Below are 23,331 nucleotides of genomic sequence, written 5' to 3'. Positions count from 1 at the left end.
CATCGTTTAGTAATTCGTATTATTTCTCAAAGGCCTGGAAGAGAATCAAACACACACATACACGATCACACACAAATTCTTCCTGCAGGAGAAACCAAACACTTCCAAAGAAACAATGCAGGGCATTCTACTGTGAAGGGTCCCCAAGGATGGACACACACACACACACACACACACACACACACACACACACACACACACACACACACATACATAGAAACTACACACTGTGACATACTATCTCTCTTGAGTCCAGTGAAAAGAAGATTGAAGTGGTGAGAGCAGCTGAGACATCTTTAAGAGATTTAAATGCTCCACAATTACAGCCGATTACCAAACAGTTACAGGCACAACACTTTCCCACACACACACACACACACACACACACACACACACACACACAAACACACACACACAAATACACACACACACAATCTGTCAACAGACATTTCAAACTGTCTGAGAGGGTTTCAATGATTGAAAATTTAATCTGTGAGTGTGTTGTTGTAGAGAGGAGCTCATCGGAAATAGAGGAAAAGAGAGAAAACATGAGAACAGACAGGAAGAGAATCAACGCGTAGATTTCATATGAACAAATGAATGGAGCACAACATCATGAGCTACTTAACAATGGATGTCACTTTCACCTGGATGTGTGTGTGTGTGTGTGTTTGTGTGTGTGTGTGTGTGTGTGTGTGTGTGTGTGTGTGTGTGTGTGTGTGTGTGTGTGTGTGTGAGCGTGTATTTATCACTTTGTGGGGACCAAATGTCCCCATAAGGATAGTAAAACCCGAAATTTTTGACCTTGTGGGGACATTTTGTCGGTCCCCATGAGGAAAACAGCTTATAAATCATACTAAATTATGTTTTTTGAAAATGTAAAAATGCAGAAAGTTTTCTGTGAGGGTTAGGTTTAGGGGTAGGGTTAGGTTTAGGGGATAGAATATAAAGTTTGTACAGTATAAAAACCATTATGTCTATGGAAAGTCCCCATAAAACATGGAAACACAACTGTGTGTGTGTGTGTGTGTGTGTGTGTGTGTGTGTGTGTGTGTGTGTGTGTGTGTGTGTGTGTGTGTGTGTGCGTGTATTTATCACTTTGTGGGGACCAAATGTCCCCATAAGGATAGTAAAACCCGAAATGTTTGACCTTGTGGGGACATTTTGTCAGTCCCCATGAGGAAAACAGCTTATAAATCATACTAAATTATGTTTTTTGAAAATGTAAAAATGCATTTTCAAGTTTTCTGTGAGGGTTAGGTTTAGGGGTTGTGTTAGGTTTAGGGGATAGAATATAAAGTTTGTACAGTATAAAAACCATTATGTCTATGGAAAGTCCCCATAAAACATGGAAACACAACATGTGTGTGTGTGTGTGTGTGTGTGTGTGTGTGTGTGTGTGTGTGTGTGTGTGTGTGTTTTACTTAACTACTGTAGAGTCTAGGGTTTAAATTGTCTCTAAAAGTGAGCTTCATCTGACAAAACCTCCCTTTGGAGACATTCTGGGATGTCTTCAATTGGAAAATTGATTAATTAATAAAGCTAATATAATTTTATTCTAAAAAATGCATCTTTTAGGGGAAGGGTTGGTGTTATATAATAAGAAAATAAGTATATGGTGTGTCCACATTTAGATAGCTAATTAAAAGTGTGGGTCAGGTTGAGCCTACATTATGGGGACCAAATGTACCACAACAATTCTAAAACCTAAAGTCTGCTACATTGTGAGGCCTCCATGAGGAAACGACTTAATAAACATACAAAATAATAGTGTCTTAAAGGGGTCATGGCACTCTTTTTTTATAATTGTATTATTCCCTGAGGTCCACTTATAATGTCAGTAACGTTTTTTTTGCACCAAAACAGTCATAATTTAATAATATTTGATCATTTTCCACCCTGTCTCTGACCCTCTGTCTAAAAGCTTGGTTTAAAGCTATCTGGTGCTTCAAGACTTGTTCTGATTGGCCAAAGTAGAGATGCTGGTCTTCACCGGAGTGACGTCTCACATTTTCCGTGTTTGTATACATACAGAGCACCATTTGTTTTCAAGTATAGGTCTCTGCAGAACTAAAAATAGGCGTTGATGTCTTGCTGGAAGCAGTCATTATGCAGATGTATTTCTATTTGTTCCTTGTGACAAGTTCCACAAACTCCAAATGGCCCGTTTCTAGAGCCATAAATGTTTTTTTTTCTATTAAGGAGGAAGTTTTCAGTTCTGAAACTCACAGTATATTTTTATATAGTACAATGACCTCTTATATGTCAAAATATCAATGAAAATTATTTTTATATTCTAAAAAATAAATATATATATATATATATATATATATATATATATATATATATATATATATATATATATATATATATATATATATATATATATTCCTTGTGTCATGACCCCTTTAATGAAAATCTAAGTATGCAAAGGTTTAAGTTTTATTATTAACTCAATAGAAGTCAATGGAAGTCCCCACCATGATAGAAAAACAAATTTGTATATGTGTGTGGTCCCGTTTCTCCATTTTGGTCTTGTTTTGGCAGGTCAGGTTTAGGATAATATCACGCTACAAATTCCCCAGCCATCTAGACTTGTGTGTGTGTAAGTGAACGTTTGTGTATGCCTGTGTATTTGTGGTGGAGTGGTGGTGTAGTGGTCTAAACCACATAACTGGTAAACTGGTAATCAGAAGGACGCTGGTTCGATCCCCACAACCACCACCATTGTGTCCTTGAGCAAGGCACTTAACTCCAGGTTGCTCTGGGGCATTGTCCCTGTAAGAAGGGCTCTGTAAGTCGCTTTGGATAAAAGCGTCTGCCAAATGCATAAATGTAATGTAAATGTATTTGTAATGGTGTTTGTATATGTGCATGTTTTTGCACTGGTGTATTAGCAGCATTAATGTGAAATCCAATATCTGATCTGGACTGTGGATGGATAACAGGTCTCAGGTTGAGTGGCGAAAACAAGCACAATACTCTGTCCAACTCTACTTATCTGTAATAGATATGAAACTATTTTTTTAACAGCACATTTGTGTATAATTATTATTATACATGTGGCTTTTATAAGCCCATATTAATTAAGACTACATGGAATATTTGTACTTCAAAAAATGTATTTGTCCCATCGCAGGAAGTAGTGAAGCAAAAAAGAACTTAAAACTTAATGAAAGGTGGTACAATTTCCCTTATACATTAATATAATTCATAACCTAAAATCTTGATGATGATCAAAGAAAAAGTTTATGGACATGTAATGCATCAAATCCCCCTATCCAGATTTCTTCTTCTCTTTCTCTTAAATCTATCTTCTTTTAATAAATGTACTGTCAGTCCAGTGTCCAGGTCAAGGACAACTAGCTGCTCATGATTATTATATATGCAGTCCATCTCTGTCATGCCGTCATGTCGTCTTGCTCAGATCACTAAACAGAACACTTCCATCATTTTCCTTACAGTGACACTCATGTCACATGTCCAGCCATCCATTAAATACTCTTACACTTACACACAAACACACAGACACACAAACACACACACACACACACGCACACACACACACACACACACACACACACACACACACACACACACACACACACACACACACACACACACACAATCTGCTCTGACACATAATATATCAATGATCCATAATTCAATCTTTTCTAATAGACTCTGTAATATCACACATAGAACTACTGTCCACATGTCCCAGAACTGAGAAACGAGCACTCATCTCTCTCCACACACACACACACACACACACTGCTGGTCATAACGCCTTTGGCACTGAATTAATAGAGGTGGTGGTTATTCAGAGTTATTTAAGGAAACACATTTCACAGAATCATTAATCTCACACTTCAAAGAGATGCTGTAAATCTGTAAAATTGTGAGTGAGAGACAGAGGGAATGAGGAAAAGAGAGAGACTTACCTGGCCATAACCTCAAGAGGATCCTTCCTGCAGATAACAGGATCAACACATACACACATAGTAAACACATTATATTTATTCCAGCACATTCAAACAACACCAAATGACCATTACAGGCCTACCCTGCTGAAAAGACCTGCTTTGCTGGTCACCAGATTATGTTGTGTTTTTGGGGCTGTTAATGGATGTTGGGATGCTCGTTTCTCCACAAGGCTTTTATCCTTAAACTCTTAATATGAATATAAAAGTCTTTAACATAGCACTTAAATATGTAATTCACATATAAAATGAAAGCTCTCATTCTCACAAATGCAAATATACACTTTATTTTGTTGCCCTAATACCACAGTTCTAAAGATATTCACAAGAAACATATAGTGAAATATGATTTCTTTAAGACATCAAATCCAACGTTTCATTTATACGCTGATCACTGCTGCTGTAAGACCCAAGTAGCCAAAAACGTTATATCTGCTCTTACCTCAGGCAGTTTTCTACTAAATGAAAACCATTTTTTACTTGTCTGTGGGCTTGCTTGGCTGAATAATCCAATGTTATTTCTTAGATGTCCAGAATAAAATACTGTATGTTTTCCAGCAGGAAAATCATGCAAATCTGAAAACAAGTCTGTTCAGTGAGCATTTAACAAAATGCACTTACTATTTAAAAATTATAATTAAAAATTATTGCATCTATACTACTCCAGCCACTTTGAGTACTTGACAGTGTGATACTAAAGATATTGTTGACTTTTTATGACAAATTGATAAATGTAATTCACCATAAAAATATGTTATCACATATTTATGGCTCTCAGCTTTCCAATGACAACTAGATGAGCTTCTAGTCCACTCAGAGGCCAAGATATTCGATGAAACAACAGGGGTGCTGCATGAACTGAAAATTAGACTGAATGTCTGTGGATGAGCACATCACATCTGTGAGGGCTGAGATACGTTAGACCACTACCTACATTTCAGATCTGCAAATTGTGATGGAAGAGTGTCAGATGAAACTGTAATTTTCCTAGTACTTGCTGCCATCTAGTGAAATGAAATGAGACTTTTTGCAGGGAGGTAGAGTGAACAGAACCATGCTTAAAAACAACAACAAAAATAAAATAATATTTTTTAAACTTTCTGTTCATCATAAGATCATAAACATATACAATATCATTAATAATATAGAGTCTTTTTTTATTCAGGGTTTTTCTGAAAAATAAGACAAATATTTTGCTATTAGTCTAGAATATGTGTGAATGGTGAGCTGTGAAATTTGAGTGTGAAAAATTGCAGTCGGCAGCCAAAAATTGCTCCAGAGTTTAAGGGGTTAGCTCAGAAAGACCATGCTGGTCAACCAGCTTTACCAGCTAGATTTTGCTGGTGAAAAGCATGGCTATTCTGGTCCACCACCTAGACCAGAAGCAAACCAGCACTAGCCAGCATGAACAGCCTAGACCAGCATGGGAATGATGGTTAAGCTGGTCTTTTTAGCAAGGAAAGTCCATTTGAATATTCCCTGTATTTTAAAAAAATAATTTTAAATAAAACAGTTTTAGGTAAAACTCTTATTTGTCTGTAAGAGTGTAATTTAAATACAAATGTTCAGAAATAAAGAAATAGTCAGGGAAGTTTTTAAAGCTGAAGTGTGAAATGTTAGCCGTAATTGTGTCACCTAACAGAATTGCAAAAATAATTATTGAAATAATATGTCAAAACAGGTTTCACAAAAACTCCCCCTGTCTGGAATTGGTCAAAAAACTGGCAGTCCCGCCACAAACTCACACCACTGGTCGAGCCAATGTTGCTGTGTCTGGCAGGACAGGCCATTCAAACAAAACAGAGGAATGTTTTGATAGCACCACACAGCCGCAGTGTTAACAATTTTCAGGGGAATCATCTGAACAGATGGACTACTTCATATTGTCTATGCATATTAAGCTGGAAAAGAACAAACTTTTACTTTTAATATATAAAAAATTATGCACTTCAGCTTTAAGGTTAATTTGGAATTACCCAACCAAACAAGCATGAAACAAATATTTGAAGCAAATATTACCTAGTTTCATACCATCTGTATTGTACATAACTGATTTTTTATTATTATTATTAATTTGTGCATATTATGTGAAGATTTAAAATGTTTTTATAGTTATGCACCACCTCTTACTCAGGCTCAAACTAAATGTTTTACATTTTCTTTATGATAGAATGGTAAAACCAGGGCTGCATTTCCCAAAAGGCATCATAAGTCTAAGTATATCATAGAAATCATTGGGACCAATAATCTCTATGATCATCTTAAGCTTGCGATGCTTTTGGGATACGCAGCCAGAACAGTTGTCCACACACACATGTGAGTACCTCTAGTAGACCTCTGAATGATGCTGTCTCTGCATGCAGACACAAACACACATATGGATATAAACAAAATAAATGAAATTCATGAGAATAAAAAAGGTGTAATGTATAATCTGTCATTAATAACACTGCATGAAATAACATATAATGAAGTTATGGGGATGTCTGACATAAGGATATGAAAAATAATATAACAACTATATATAGAAAGTAAGATTTTCAAATAAAATGACTGTGTGATAATTCTGTTGTATGTGTATGTGTGTGATACCTGAAGCATGGCAGAGAGATCACTGTTTCGTAGAATCTCCATGAGGCGATGAGATCTTCTCTGACTGGGTTAGTGGAGTAGTATCTCCATGCAGCCTGAAATCAGGCAGAATGCTGGTAAAAATAGAAAACTTTTGTGTTGTTGAGTATTGGAAAGCTGTGTTGTTGAGGAAAAATGTTGCATCACCTTTGTCTATTGATGGACTACACTTTTGAAATGTAATACATAGACTATAATTTAAATGCCAACAAAAGCCTTCATCAGACAACTAACAAAGGACAATGCATCTATGTGAACTTCTCCAGTTAATCCAGGATGAACTTCAAAGACATTAGTCATTCATCTTACAGTTCATACAAAATCTTTTTTTTAAACAATGAACCTTAACACTTACTTAGTTTACTCATTTTAAACCATGACTTGCATTGCACATAAATAACAAATATTGGCATTATATTCATGCTGGTAAGCCAGAGGGAACTGGCCCCCACAGTGAGTCTGGTTTCTCCCAAGGTTATTTTTCTCCATTAACCAACATCTTATGGAATTTTGTGTTCCTTGCCTCATTCGCCAACAGCTTGCTCACTGGGGTTCTAAATACAATTACTATTTAATTATTTAATTTCTATACACAATTTACAATCATATTTAATCAAACTACACAATGATCACTATAAGACTTTATAGATATTACAGTTTCATTTTTTTGTTAATACATGATTTTCTATAAAGCTGCTTTGAAACTATGTGTGTTGTGAAAAGCAATATACAAATAAAATGACTTGAGTTGACGTGTTGAGAAATGGGGTGGAATATGGCTAAGAAAGGGTCGGTTATGTGTTTGAGAAAGCTTGAAGTGGTAAATTTAAGGGTACAACTGCCATTTTTCTGTTTACCTGTATTAATGAAGCTGCAGGATGTCTTCGCTTTTCAAAGTGCTTCTGTCTGTGCTGTTCCTGAACTTTCAGAGCCAGCCCAGAACCGAGAATACCCTAAAGACATAATCAGATACACAGAGAGTATTTTTCAGATAGTATCTAACTCCAACACTACCAACAGCTTGATTTTGACATGCAAGAATTCTTCCTGGTTCAACATCATTTGTTGGTCCTGGAACAATATTCCTATCAAACAATCATAGGCCAAATCCTAATACTAAGCTTAAAACAATAACCCCAACCAACCTCTAAAATCAGAGGAAAATGATTGGTTGAAACGATAGCATTAAAGAGATAGTTCACCCCAAAATGAAAATTCTTTCATTATTTACTCAACCCCATGCCATCACCTTCTGTCTTCTGTTGAACACAAACAAAGATTTTTAAAAGAAGATTTCAGCTCTATAGGTCTACACAAAGCAAGTGAATTGTGGCCAGAATTTAAGTTCTACGTGCAGATTCTCATGATCTACATGTCTTTAAGAAGAATGCCAATAGAAATGGGGTTACATGTAAACAGTAGATACCAAAGAACAAAGACATAAACAGAACTGTAGTACAATTGTTAGAATCTGCAATAGCAGTAATGTGAATTTAGAAAAAAGAAGCTAGTACTCACAGCTGGCAGTGCAAAGAACGACACACCAATAAGAGCGAAGGTCCCGGCCAGAAGACGCCCTGCCCATGTCTTTGGGGTCTTGTCACCATAACCAATGGTTGTCAAGGTGATCTGACACAGGAGTGAAATCATATCTCATCAGTGTGATTAACAGAGCTAAGAGGCTGTAATATTACTTGAGTTGTAAAACCATTAAAATATTTCGTATTTATGGAGTTGCTATTAGGGTTCGCAAATGAGTTGCTGTAAAATCTTTACAATTGGTCATAGAAATGGAGTTGCAGTAAAACGATCCCAAATTATAGTGTTAATGGAGCTGCCATAAAAAGAATTTAGCTAGATTTGAAAAATAAAATGTCAACTTTGACCTGCACAACTACAAACTTTTATCACACAGTGGTTCACTTTCTCTTTCCAATCAATCTGACTTACGCTTCTAAAAACATGGAGGAAAGCTGATTTCATGTATGTACATAACACCAGCTATAAAATGGAGTTTGAACTCATCTCTGAACAGGTATGTAAAAATGTCAGGCGTGACCATATTAGTTTGTGAGTTTGCATTTCGATTAGTGTGATTGTAAAATGTGTTGTTATTAATAAATTACTATGCCAAACTGTGATGCTTTTAAACTGTCTTCACTTTTTTAAGAGTGAAACTATAAAAATCCTACTGCGTAATCTTTTACAACTGTTAGCGCTTTGCGTATTTCTCACCAGTCCCCACCAGAGGGCATCTGCATAGGTGTCAAAATCCTGTGGGGCAGGTGTTGGGGAGGGGCCCTCACTGTCTGTTAGCTCTATGGTGGTGGTGGTGGCATCATCCTTCTCAACCAGGTATACCAAGAAGGATGCCAGAATCAACGACAGGAAACCGATGTACCATGCTGTGATCAGCTCCTGACCAAACACACCAGACAAGAAACACAGTTGTACTTCTATGCAGTAGGGCACTTTTGATGAAACTTGTAACATAACTTGGCAATAATATGTGATGGTTTGGGTCAACGTGTGTACCTGAGGATATGTGTTTGTATACTGGATTCTGTAGCACTTTCCAGGAGTGAGTGTTTGTGTTTGTAACATTTCTATTGACCAATCATTGCCTTTTGATTTTAGGGAAAAGGTTCAGGCAGTGTTTCCCACAGAAGTCTGCTTAACTATATACAAAACTATTAAAATTCTACTTTTGCAACATATTTTACTTGTTTTATTTAAACAGCATTTGTTGTGAGTGTGTAACTCAAAATACATTTTGTTGTCAGTAATACTGATTTATGTATCTCAAACCTTAAAAGGATAGTTCACCCCAAAATGAAAATTCTCTCATCATTTACAGTCAAAGTTCTGACTACCATTTACTTGCATTGAATGGACAAACAGAGCTAAGATATTCTTCTAAAGATCTTTGTTTGTGTTCTGCAGAAGAAAGAAAGTCATACACATCTGGGATGGCATGAGGGTGAATACATTATGAGAGAATAAAAATTGAACTATACCTTTAAAAACATAAACTGAATCTTGGTAAAAATATTGGCTTATTGGACATGTATGAAAGTTAAGATGATTTGCAGTTCAATAAGTAATTTAAATATTAATTCATTCATTCATTAGCGAATGATTCGTTAGGATAACCCAAATTTAGTCATAAGTTGATCATCAGTATTTTTGAAGATTCATTGAAAGAAAAGAGTAATTAGTCTCGAATTAGACTACATTTGTCCAACTGTGTGCAAATGTGAGTTGTCTTTATTTTATTTCACAGTACCCCGGCCTTTTACCTCACTGTGTTTGAATCTCAACTACAAAGTCATACTTTGGAAACAGTGTGTATTTAATTGTACTGAACTGGCTAATCAAGGGGTGAATCACAATTATTTTTGTTTTCTTTTTATTTGGGGGGGTAAACATTTATCCACAAAAGCTTTCAATTGAACTTGTATTGAACTTAAAACATTTCTTAAATCGAGAAACTTGGCAGTAACAGACAGCAGATATTGTTGGTCTTGTATAAGAAATTGCTTGTTATGTTCCTCATTTGTAAGTCGCTTTGGACAAAAGTGTCTCCTAAATTATGAAATTTGAATGGCTCTGTAGAATCAGCCGGTGAATGTTGAGTTTGGGAACAATTGGCTAATATGTATGTTGTTCCAGGAACAACAGATTTTGATCCAGAAGCATCTCTTGTGGAAATTATGTCAAGCGATGTTGATCCATGTCCTACTAGTGTAAATGACATTCTGTGTATGTATGTGTACCTTGCTGTGTGTGTATATTGCAGATCCCAGCAGTTTCCAGGTTCCTCCACGGCGGTCCATTCGTAGCATCCGCAGAATCTGCAGGAAACGCAGACTGCGTAGCGACGTGGCCAACACATTTCCCTGGTTACGTACGGCAACCACAGGTACCGAAGCGATCAGCACAAAGATATCTGAGAACATGCAGTGATTATCCATAGGGAGGTTTACTGAATGTACTGTATGTGTGTGATAGTAAGGCCTGTTTCACATGGCATACACGTACTGTAGTTATTTTTCTGCCAATATTATTAAGTTACAGAAATCACACTGCATATGTAAGCAGTGCCATTTTGCCTGTAGTGGCATGCAGAAAACATGTTTAAAAAGCACTGTAAAACTATTACACAATATTTTGCGATACAGGCTTTTATGAAACTTCATAAAATAATATCCCACTTTTTGGGGAAAAAAACATATAGGGCTTTATGCAAGTGACGGATGCACACAGTGACAGGCACACAGACAGTACTTTCTATTCAGTACATATTCTATTCTGTCTAACTGAATTCAAACAATTAGGAAATTTATACACTACACTTTGGAATTTGGGCTCCATTTCATGCACATTACTTACATTTAGATGAAAATTTGATCTCTATCCTCATGTAAATTAGATTTCAATCTAACTTGTAATGTGTAAACAATTAGATTTGTAGTAGTTCTCAATGACCCACTTCCGATGTTGTAATTTATGGTGTTTATAAAAAGAAAACACACTAAATTTCCTAACCTATAAATGAATGATTTACTGTACAGAGAAGCAATTCTGTTACGCAGCAGAAACATGGTCAGCGTACTTGCTAATGCAGCTTATGCAAGCTGTGTGAAGCAAGCCTAATTTATGTGTTTTTGTTGGGTCTTTGTGCTTGTATATGTACTGTAGATGTGTGTGTGTGAGATTGCGTGAGTGTGCTTAACTCACCCAGGACACACAACGGTTTGCGAGCAAATTTGAGCCGCCCTCTCCAACCCTTATATCGACAGCAGCAGCCGGCGGCCCAGATCCTCAATCCAAACTCCCCACCAAAAACAAAGATTGTAAACGTCTCCTACAAAATAGAGGGACAAGAGATATATGTCATCTTACAGGCACAATCAAATCTCTCTCACACACACAGAAGGTTGATTGGCTGTTAACACACTCACCAGTATCACCAGCCAGTGAGCAGAATCTTTCTCGTGTTCTTTGAACGTTGTTAAAATGGACAAAATCAGACATCCTAAAACAATCAGAAACCTATAGAGAGAGACAGAAGGAGGGAGTGAGCTTGACCTTTGACCATATTGTTAGAATGAAAACTGTGTATATGTGAAAAACGTTTTGTTTCGTTGCTATGGATATTTCAAATTAGTCATCATTAAATTGTGTTTCTCAGAAAGACCTGTTACCTCACACATAAACAAATATTTCATCAGTTAACCAGCAGAGGGAGCAGGTGAGTGGAATGTGATATATAACAATAAAATAAAAAATAAACACTTTGTTCTTTCTACCAACCAATGATCGGCACCCCAGTATTGTGGGAAATCATAGGCAGTAAAGTAAACATCTAAACTGCCTTGGAAAAAAAAGACCAGATTAAGGCACCTAAGTAGGAGGATGCTGCGTAAAACCTGAATTCAGATTTGCCTTAATGCCTTCCTTCCTCTGTGTACTGCCTGTGTCAGCCAGAGAAAGGAAGGTATTTGTTATGTCCCCCAACACACGCACACACACACACACACACACACACACACACACACACACACACACACACACACACACACACAGTTGTGTTTCCATGTTTTATGGGGACTTTCCATAGACATAATGGTTTTTATACTGTACAAACTTTATATTCTATCCCCTAAACCTACCCCTAAACCTAACCCTCACAGAAAACTTTCTGCATTTTTACATTTTCAAAAAACATAATTTAGTATGATTTATAAGCTGTTTTCCTCATGGGGACCGACAAAATGTCCCCACAAGGTCAAAAATTTCAGGTTTTACTATCCTTATGGGGACATTTGGTCCCCACAAAGTGATAAATACACGCTCACACACACACACACACACACACACACACACACACACACACACACACACACACACACACACACACAGTGCCCAAAAACTGTTACTTTTTAAGTGCAAGTGCAACATTAAAGGAATGTTCTTTCTTCAACACACACCCATGCTGTTTTTGCTAACTTCAAACACACGCTCTCACCAAAACCCCACTCTCCAATTCATGTCTGCCAACCCGATGTCAGCAATTCCAAGCATTTTGGATTGGCTAAAAAAGTGTGATCTGCCCTCCTTGTTCTGTTTTGTTGTTTACAAAGCCTAGGGTTACTTAACTCTGAATTCAGAATTCTCTCAGCTTCTTTTTTTTAAATAACCACTTGAACAGTGCTGCATCGAGAAAACCTGACTTCAGTGAGAAGCGTCATTTGATGCCATTTCTAAGATGGTGGCAACTAACATGCGACTAATTTATCTTTTTTATTATTTTAGACTGGCTTTTTATTATTAAATTATTAGATTTGTTGTTATACCATAATTGGCATAAGAAAAAAAAATGTCATCATCTTACTTTGCTAACATTTGACCATGGCACATAATTGGAACCAAAGTGTCTTTCAAGACAAGTCAGTCTACTTCCCGCCATATTTTGAACGCACCCAAGTAGCTATTTTCAATGGACATAAAAATGGACATTAAAGTAGAGCTCCTACCTACTTGAATTGGGAAAAACTGAAATCTCAGAAATGATTGGTCAAGATTATGACCAAAAAACATATTTCAAATCAGCAGTAAATCAGACCACAATGGTATCATAAATTGTTATTTTTAGATTGTGCTAAAAAATGCTATTTTTCAGGCTGGTCCAGCAAATGCACATGTGCATTCCCGTGTTGACTGACGATATCTGTATCTAAAGTCTGATTGATTCTTTTAACTGCAAAGTCCTTTTCTACAGTACATTAGCAATTGGTTGTTCCAATCTCTTACATTCATTTTAATGCAAGTGCTAGGTCTCAGGATAAATAGTCTCTGCTGGAACGCTTTGGTCACCTATTTCAGTGATATCTGTCAGGTAGGAGGAAAATGTTATACCTAGTATTTAAAAACATCTCGAACAGCACGATTGAGCTCGATTACCAACAAAAAAAACTTGAACTCAACCCTCCATTTGTAAAAAAATAAATAAAAAACAGTACACAATAATGCATGGTAAATGGTACTCTGAGGCAAGAAGATCTGGAAGGCATTTTTCCAGTGGGCCGACGCACTTTGGGGCCCATCAGGGGTAAACTGGCCATCGGCAGAACCAAGTGGGCAGGTGGGTCGACCGCGAAATGGGCCGAATGGGCCGCGGTAAGCTAAAATGAGCTGCCATGTTATGTAGAACGGACCACAAAATGGCACCGCGATATGCAGAAAAGGAAAAGGACAAGGACAAGGACCCCCCCCCAACAACAACTTTTGGGCCTGTTGCTATGTAAAATCCCGGGCTGATTTCTCTTCCCAGTCCAGCCCTGACTGTATTCCCCTACAAAAGTTATTTAAATCACTGTTATAGAATACAGTTACATTCAAAAGTATTTTGATTACTGAAGAGATTACTTTGCATTTTATTGTAATTTGTTTCATTTAATATTTAGTCCTTTCAGATGGAAACATTTATACACGTAAATGATGGAATCCAAAGTGCATTTAAACAGCGGTGAAACACTTTCTTATGATGTGTTACATTCATACGAGCAGACAGAGAATAAGTTAAATAAGACTGGAGCAGAAGAAATAGAAATAAACCTTGTGTAAACTGTCAGCTTTACGCTAAGCTAAAATGCTATTTCTAGCTATTTTACATGCACATGTTACCAGACACGATCATATTTTTATGTCAAGAAAATTCATGTTGGATCATAATTTCTTTGATATTAGGGCAAAAATCTTATTCTTGATATTAATTTTTTTTTATTGTTTTCCTGTAAAAATATCTAAAAATCCTTAAAACAAGATTAATTTGATTGATCTTGTTTTACAAATAACACTGCATAAGATATTTAGGTTTTTCTGAGAATGTAATTTTAACATGTGTATTTAGTCTTACTGGCAGAGTTTTTTAGTCAAAACAAGTAAAAAAATCTACTTATTTAGATTACGTTACTGACCTTGAGTAATCTAACGGAATATGTTACAAATGACATTTTACAGCATTTATTCTGCAATCTGTAGTGGAATACATTTCAAAAGTAACCCTCCCGACTGTAACTGAGGGTTTGTTTGTGTGTGGGGGGATGCAGTATTTGTCGTTAGGTCTAGAAATCTTGGTGTTATCTAACAGCACATACACAAACACACATGCATGCAGATTCACATACAGTACTTCCCTTATCATTCTCACTTTATTTGTCAGTTGACCTGTTGGCATTGTTACTATGGTTTCAAATTTGTAGGTTTTATCAGTACTGTTTCCAAGGTTACACTTACTCATCACATGCACACATACACACTAGTAGGTTCTCAGCATCTGGTCTCCAGTGAAAGCTTTTAGCATTCACTGCACTAATAACATCTAATGGCAGTACCTATCTCTCTCTCTCTCTCTCTCTCTCTCTCTCTCTCTCTCTCTCTCTCTCTCCTCCCTCCCTCTCTCATGTAATGTTTGCAGGGTTTTCTTGCACTGCACAATTTGGGGAGTTTAGCCAGTTTGTTGTGAAAGGGTTAATTCACCCAAGAATGAATGAAAATATATTTTGAGGAGAGATATATTAGTTACCAATAATGCCAGTTCTGTAAATCTCCATTGACAGAGATGCTGTGTTTTGTTTGTGCTTGTTGAGGTACTGCATATAAACAGCATGGTCTCTCTGGATTGTGATGTATAAGGTTACCCCCAGACTGGAGGAGCTGGTGTAAGCAACTGTGACAGAGAAAGACAGAGGCTGTTGTTGAATGATGAAAAGTAATCCATAAGACTCCAGTGGTTTAATCTAGATATTCAGAAGCGATATGAAAGGTGTGGGTGAGAAACAGATCACTTTTACATTCTTCTTCTTGTATTTTTGGTGATCCACATTCTTCATGTATACCGCCCCCTACTGGGCAGGAAGAGGAATTTCAAGCAAAAAAGGAAAAATATTGATATGTTTCTCACCCACACCAACCATACAGCTTCTGAAAATATGAATTAAAACACTGGAGTCATATGTATTACTTTTATTGTATTACTTTAATTTAAATATTGGTACCCATTAAATTGCATTGTATCGACCTAAGGAGCTGAGATATTCTTCTAAAAATCATAACTTGTACTCTGCAGAAGAAAGAAAGACACATCTGGGATGGCATGAGGGTGAGTAAATGGTGAGATAATTTTCACTTTTGGGTGAACTATCCTTTTTAAGGCTTAAAAAAAACGTATTCCCTTGTTACATTTTTATGGAATTTTTAGGCCTAATGTCAAACTTCAACTTTGGGTTACAAACATTTTTATTTTTGGGTTTACTAAAAATAAAAAGGATTACACAACTATATTATCTTCATGCATTAGTTACTTTTTTGTTATCTTTTAGTGAAATGTTAACCATTTGTATAATTGATTTTAAAGGGTTTGACTTAGGACTTGACTAACTTGCTCAGGTAATTCTCACCAATGCAATATGTTCAATCTTAGATCAGCTTGATTAAAATACTTTTCTACACACAGTCAAATTATGTGTATTAGAGAGTGAGACAGAGAGTCAGTAATTGAGTGTGTTCTGTCTTAGTATGTTACAAGAGTCCTGCTGTTGAGTGTGTGCACATCTGTCTCTGAAAATGTGTGTGTGTAACTCCTGGCTTTGCTGTTTGTCTGATCAATGTTGAGGGCATATTGTCTGTAATGGGAGCATCAATATATGAGGTGAGTCATAACAGGACACATCAACCTTTACTAATAAAATACAGAGAGAGAGACAGACCAACTGATCATGTTGGGTATTACAGTAACAAGTGGTGAAATATTCGATAGTACTTTAAAGCAAAAAAGTGGAGACACAGAGAGCAAGACTGGTCCTCCCATTAAAGGTAATTAGTTAGGTGCACAGAATATCTCTACTGATTTCAGGGAACAGCAGATTACAGCTCTCACTAGAGACCAGTAGCTGATTGCAAACCAGTAAGCGGGTTCATAAAGGTGTGTGTAAATTTTTAGACTAATCATACTTCAGAAAAAGCTAAAGGTGCAGATGTGGTTACACTAGACTTTGTGTTCCTTTCACTTCCATTCATATGCATCTGAACGCGGAAGACTAAAAACATTCACATTTTGTAACACTTTGCTTAACAAAGTCAAAGGTTGACCACTTGCCTCAATACAAAAAATACATAGTTCATAGCTGTATGGTTTGTATAGTTACGGGAAAATAGCGAAAAGAAGGATACATATGATGATACCTTAGTATCAGGCCAAAATGAGATATCTTCAGAAGCAGCATAATTAAGATTAAGGAACAGTCTTCGCATCGGGAGCGCACCTTTGATTCCATCCAAAAACGGCAATTTCTAGCAGATAATATAATTTAGAGTTGAGCGTAGCTAGAAAAATAGATATTCACTACAATAATCCCCATGACATTTCAGAAATCTATTAATTTCCATGACTTTACCAGACCTGGAAATCAAAATGTCTAAATACCATGATATTTTCAGCTTTACCATGAGCGTGGGAACCCTGTGCTTATGTATGATTCAGAGATGTATATACACATTCACTGTCACTTTAGAAGACATAAGCCACACACATACACATGCACACACAGTCTTTCTGTATAGGCAAAATATATTTGTTCACGTTTAGCTGTGGCTCTTATTTGGGACAGTTGCTGAGCAACAGAGACTCTGAAGCACATCCCTGTGTCATGCATAGGAATTAAAACACACAGTGAAGTATTGTATGTGTAAAGTGAGTGTGTGGTTGGGGGGAAGGAGAGGGATGTAAGAATGCTGTAAGCCTGTGTGTGTGTACGTTCGTCAACAGACAGTTGAGCAGCCTTGCTCCACTGAACAAGATGTTACCGTGGTAACATATCACATGACTATGTACTTGAGGAGGCAGTGAAACTGGCCAGTGGAGAGAGGAAGAGCGAAAGAGAAAAGGGGGAGGGGGGGGTCAGGGAGCTTGACATTAACACCTGCCCACCCTCCAAATGCTTGTAGAAATCAGCAGTGGTGGGCAACTCCATCACTCTTACTATCCACTTTGGCAGGTGGCTGCAGCCAAAGCATATTTAATTGTATTCATCTTGCATTCATCACTTCACGTGTAGTAAATATGCTTCTCATATCTGACACATGCACCTTCACGTGGTGAATGAAGCGTGCTTTTCCATGAACCGCCACAGTACACACACCAGCATGCTCCAGAGATAGAGCCAGAGTTTTGGGACAGCGCAGAATGAAACTTTTGGCTAGGGAAAATGTGATTTTGGAATTTCACTGTTGGTAGTGGGTTGACGCAGCTACCTTTCTAAGGCTTTTTTTTTTTTTACCTGTAGTTTTGCTCCAAATCATAGGCAAATATTATAATAATACCAAATGATGGGTTACTCAGTAAATATTGATCCACTGCATTTAATATTTTGGCTTTCATCGTCATTTATGAGTACCTTCCTTCAGAAAAAGTATTAACAAAATCAAATAATTCAGGGGGACACTTGCACACATTGTAATATAAAAAAATATGAATACAGTACATGTACTTCTCTGCATTGAGATTGAGAAAACTATTAGTGAGCCTTTTGTAGGTTGACTTATCCTGAAGAGCAGAGGTGGGGACTCAAGTTACATGACTTGACTGGAGTCTGACTCCAGTCCCAAATTTAAGGACTTGTGACTTGCTTGACTAAATGAAGAAAATTACTTGACTTGACTTTGACTTGAGAACCAGTGACTCGAGACATGACTTGACTTGAACTGCATGACTTGACAATGACAATGAGTGTTTTTTGTTATTATTATTTTCAATAACTTATTATAAACAGTAATGAAATGTGTTTAAAGTCCGCCAGCACCACTGATCTGCATCTGCGCAGTTAATGCTGTGATCACAACGCACCAAAATAACAGATGGGGGTGTGCTGGATGGCAGAGGCATGCTAAATACATACAAAATGCGCTGTTGTGATTTAATGTGCTGAGTAACGTAATTTTTCCCACCGTGTCCAATATTAAAATCAGTGCGACACACTTTGCAAAAGGCAAACTCAACCTGCAGAGTTGTGTTCACAATGTGTAAGAGTGAACGGTTCCGTCACAGCACCTAATGATATGAACGGAGATCATGTGCAGCATTCTCATAGACAACATTATTCTTGCAAACAGTTTTCAGTTTTCTATATATATATATATGTATAGTATAACACATTACTGTTATACAATTCATATTGAAGGGTGAGGGTCAAAAATCCCTTGTCTCTTCAGATATATCAATACATATATATATCCTTTTATATCAATATCTATCTATATTCTGTTGCTTAACTTCTTTAATAAAATGATGAATTAACTATATGCATGATCACATAATCAATTCTATTTTCTTATGCATAACTGAAATATACTTTGAATCTTATGTGTGTTGGAATGTTAACTAGTGTCTTTTAAGGAACATTCCAGAGTCTTTCTCTCTGTCCTGCCCGTAGTCTGAAGGTCCGGATATAACAATATAGAAAATTCATGTAAAGATATGTATATAAGTTCATCTTCTCAGAGCAAAAATCTATATTTATTTCAAAAATTAACCTCTTTATTTTAGTTCTGTGGCTTGACTTGAAACTCATCAGGACTCGACTTAATTTGCCACTGACTTGACTTGACTTGCTTGAGGTGAGTCACTGACTTGACTTGAGTTGCCTGATTTGTCAGCACTGCACTTGAGACTTGACACGAGACTTGATGGTTAAGACTTGAGAATTGCTTGTGACTTGAACATGTGCGACTTGCTCCCACCTCTGCTGAAGAGCGTAAATACTGCAGCTCTGTGGTGCTTCTAAGACATTATTCTGTTTGTTGGATCAGCCTGACTTGTCAACTTCTGACTCAACCAATAGAGTGAGTGTGGCAGTGCTACCTGTTTGTCCAATGGAATCCAACAATGGAAGATGGCGAGAGGACCCAGAAAGGGGGGTAGGAGTTTTTTGTGAAACTTGTGAGAAAACAAACATTATTCTACACAATACACCTTTAAACTTCTTTTCCCTTTCTGTCACTCACTCGACGTTGTGTCGATGTATTGACACTAGGGGTCGATCTTAAGAGCCCAGATCACCTCAGATCTTTGAGAAAAGGCCAAAGAGAATTGGTGAGTGGAATTTTCATGTCACTCCCCCGGACATATGGGTATAAAAGGGAGCTGGAATGCAGGATTCATTCAGATTTTTTCTTTAGAGCCGAGCGGTTGAACTATCAGCGAGCTGAATACTACTGCTGTTCCATGAATCCTCCCAGGCCATGCCTCTTCCCCTCATGGGATCTCTCCATGGTCCTTCTGGGCCTTTGGAGAGCCCCATTTGAGCCGATAGAGAAATCCCTCTCCTTAAAGATGTCCCTCTTGATTGCGCTCACCTTCATCAAGAGGGTGGGGGACCTGCAAGCGTTCTCTGTCAGCGACACTTGCCTGGAGTTTGGTCCGGCAGATTCTCTCATGATCCTGAGACCCCGACAGGGCTATGTTCCCAAGGTTCCCACGAGTGCCCAGTGCGTGCTTTGCGCACCTACTTGGATCGCACGTAGAGCTTCAGACACTCAGAGCAACACTTTGTCTGCTTTGGGGGACAGCGGAAAGGGTCCACCAAACAGAAATGCCGTCTCCAAACAGAGACTTTAACACTGGATCGTGGACACCATTGCATTGGCCCACCAGACCAAGGCCGTGCCTGCCCCCTTGCTGGTTCAAGCACACTCTACAAGGAGTGTGGCTTCCTCGTGGGCACTGGCCAATGACACCTCTCTAGCAGACATTTACAGAGCAGCGGGCTGGGCAACACACAATACCTTCGCAAGATTTTAAAATCTCCGGGTTGAGCCGGTTTTGTCACATGTTCTTTCAGGTACGAACAGGTAGAGTTCGGTAATACGGAACAGCTGGACAGGTGCATCGCTTGTGTATAGCACCTTGAGTATATAATATTCTGTGGCGAGAAAACATAGAGAAAAGGCCACGGCTGGGGCGGCCTGCTCCTATGCTAGTTCTGACGCTTCCCCCCCTCAGGGATATGGGGAACTACACGATGTCTTTTGGGGTGTTGGGGGAATTTACGTGTAGTCTGATGCACCTGCTATTATGCACGCAGCATCTTTCTTGCACCTGCATTGGCAGTTCACGTAACACGGTTCAGCTGTTGTGGCGTTTTGTCCATTGGGACCCCTAGTGTCACTACATTGACACAACGTTGAGTGAGTGACAGAAGGGGAACATCTCGGTTACCATCGTAACCTCCGTTCCCTGATGGAGGGAACGAGACTTTATGTCCCTCTTGCCACAACGCTATACTAGCCATTGAAATGGCCGGGACCGTGTCTTGGCTCCTCAGCACAAAACCTGAATGAATCCTGCATTTCAGCTCCCTTTATACCCATATGTCCGGGGGAGTGGAATGCAAATTCCACTCGCCAATTCTCATTGGCCTGTTCTCAAAGATCTGAGGTGATCGGGGCTCTCAAGATCGACCCCTAGTGTCACTACATCGACACAACGTCTCGTTCCCTCCATCAGGGAACAGAGGTTAGGACAGTGACCGAGACTATTTCTGTTGTTTACCTGAATAAATCATTAAGTGGTTGAGGCTAATTAATCTACAATTACAAAAATCGGACATGGATAAAATCCATTTTATTATGATGTTTATTAACCACACAGACAATTATGTGCTCCCCCAGAACAGTCTGATTTCAGTGTTTTTGAATTTACAGATTTTGTCTTATTTATTTGTAGGCACAATAGTTAGAGATGGGCACACACACACAGAGGGATTTCCCTTTCTGACAGCACGCCATTTCCATTCTCACTCAGTACCACAACATCCTGCAGAGATAAAATGATCTGTGAAATGCAGAACCACATAGAGCACACTCACTCAAACACACACACTGCATGTGCTCTCACACCAGGGGAGGACTGGGACCTCTCTCCCCTCTTCCCCGCTAAACAACTTTTGGACAACTACCCCCACACCCCGCTCAACAACTTTTGGGTCAGTTTTTATTTAAAATCCAGGCCGATTTCTCTTCCCAGTCCGCCCCTGTTTCGCTCAAACATATTTACACCCCCACTTTGTGAGAATGTGTGTGTGTGTGTGTGTGTGTGTGTGTGTGTGTGTGTGTGTGTGTGTGTGTGTGTGTGTGTGTGTGTGTGTGTGTGTGTGTGTGTGTGTGTGTGAACAAAAGGAGACTTTGGCCTAGAGCTGTACAGACATGGCATAAATGGATTTTCATTCACTCTATGATAAAAATCCTTTTACCTTTTTATTGACCAGGAAGGTCAAACTCACACCCACACACGCACACACTTGCATACAAGGCCAACCAGAGGTGTGGAATCGCCATGTGGCCTCAGAATGCTGGGTAATGCAGTTTACAGAGGAAAAGAGTTTGCACCTTGTGTAAACGTGTGAGGTGTTACTGTGTTTGCCTTTACTGTTTCCAGTTTTACCCTGCTGTAAAACTGCTGTTTAAAAATAGGCAAACAAAACAGGATATTATAAAATAATATAGTAACAGCTATGAAACACATTTTTACCATATCACTGCACAGCATCCATAATTAATTACAATTTTTGTTGCATAGCAATGTTCTGTTATGTCAGGAACTATATTTTAAACAAAAGACTGGCGCATAATGAATTTGCGTAATAAAACAGCATTTTTACTTTGTGCTACCCCGAGTCCACATGTGTGGACGTTGTATTTTGGCTTCGCTATATGCAACGCATAATTTAAATTAATTAAAAAAGAATGAATACTGTTCCCAACACTCTACACTGTATTTAAGGGTTAAACATCTGCTGCACCGCATCACGTGACACAACAGCATGACGGCAATTTCTTTGAAGCGCTGCTACGGGCTCAACGCCAACAAAAGTGCCACTTATAAGAAACCTATTTAGGTTTTTTCATTGAAGTCTGTTTGGTTGTAAAGAGTAGCGTCTCTACTTTCAATTAAAATGTGGATTTAAAAAATTCATAAATTTTTGCGCATCAGCGTGCAGATAAACAATATGTCCTCATATGTGGAAACTGGGACCACGTTCCCTCAAAAGTTTAAAAACATGTTAATTATTTTGAATAACTTTCAACATGAACACATCTTTGAGTCATTTTCACTTCATTTTAATTTTAATTTTGTTATATTTTATTTTGTTAGCATTGTACAACACAGTTTTATTCATTAACATTTTTAAATGAATTCCTATATATTTACTGTGCATTTTCACATTGAGAATCAATGGATTCATCCAAAATCTGAAAAATGTGGTTTTCAGAGGCTTTATATGGAGTTAGCATGAAAAAACGTCTAGGTTACATATGTAACCTCCGTTCCCTGATGGAGGGAACGAGACGTTGTGTCAGAGAAGTGACACTAGGGGTCTCTCTTAAGTGCCGATATTCACCTCTGAACTATGAAAAAAGGCCAATGAGAGTTGGCAACCAGTATTTGCATGTCCCGCCCCCGGACATACGGGTATTTAAGCGGCGCAAATACGGGAGTTCATTCAGGATTTTTCTGAGGAGCCGGAAATGGTCCGGCCACAACAGTGGCTCGGCTCAGCGACGTGGCAGGGGAGACACAACGTCTCGTTCCCTCCATCAGGGAACGGAGGTTACATACGTAACCTAGACGTTCCCCTTCTGTCACTCTCTCCACGTT

At 38.1% G+C, this 23,331-nt stretch overlaps 1 protein-coding gene across 1 annotated transcript in view; it reads right to left on the bottom strand.

Annotated features, from left to right (window-relative positions):
• The window catches only part of LOC127645609 (potassium voltage-gated channel subfamily KQT member 3-like), a 45,148-nt gene that overhangs the window by 8,590 nt on the left and 13,227 nt on the right, over positions 1-23,331 (bottom strand). Inside the window, exons 2-9 of the mRNA XM_052129273.1 lie at positions 11,579-11,669; positions 11,355-11,481; positions 10,391-10,563; positions 8,850-9,032; positions 8,133-8,243; positions 7,472-7,567; positions 6,576-6,670; positions 3,945-3,971 (exon numbers count right to left, since the gene is read on the bottom strand). Of these exons, the coding sequence (XP_051985233.1) occupies positions 3,945-3,971; positions 6,576-6,670; positions 7,472-7,567; positions 8,133-8,243; positions 8,850-9,032; positions 10,391-10,563; positions 11,355-11,481; positions 11,579-11,669 (903 nt within the window). The remainder of the gene's footprint in view (positions 1-3,944; positions 3,972-6,575; positions 6,671-7,471; positions 7,568-8,132; positions 8,244-8,849; positions 9,033-10,390; positions 10,564-11,354; positions 11,482-11,578; positions 11,670-23,331) is intronic.

Source organism: Xyrauchen texanus, chromosome 6 (genome assembly GCF_025860055.1).
Source record: "Xyrauchen texanus isolate HMW12.3.18 chromosome 6, RBS_HiC_50CHRs, whole genome shotgun sequence".
In the NCBI taxonomy this organism is placed as follows: domain Eukaryota; kingdom Metazoa; phylum Chordata; class Actinopteri; order Cypriniformes; family Catostomidae; genus Xyrauchen; species Xyrauchen texanus.
The sequence above is the reverse complement of the archived record's forward strand: the minus strand, read 5'-3'. Positions and strand labels throughout refer to the sequence as shown.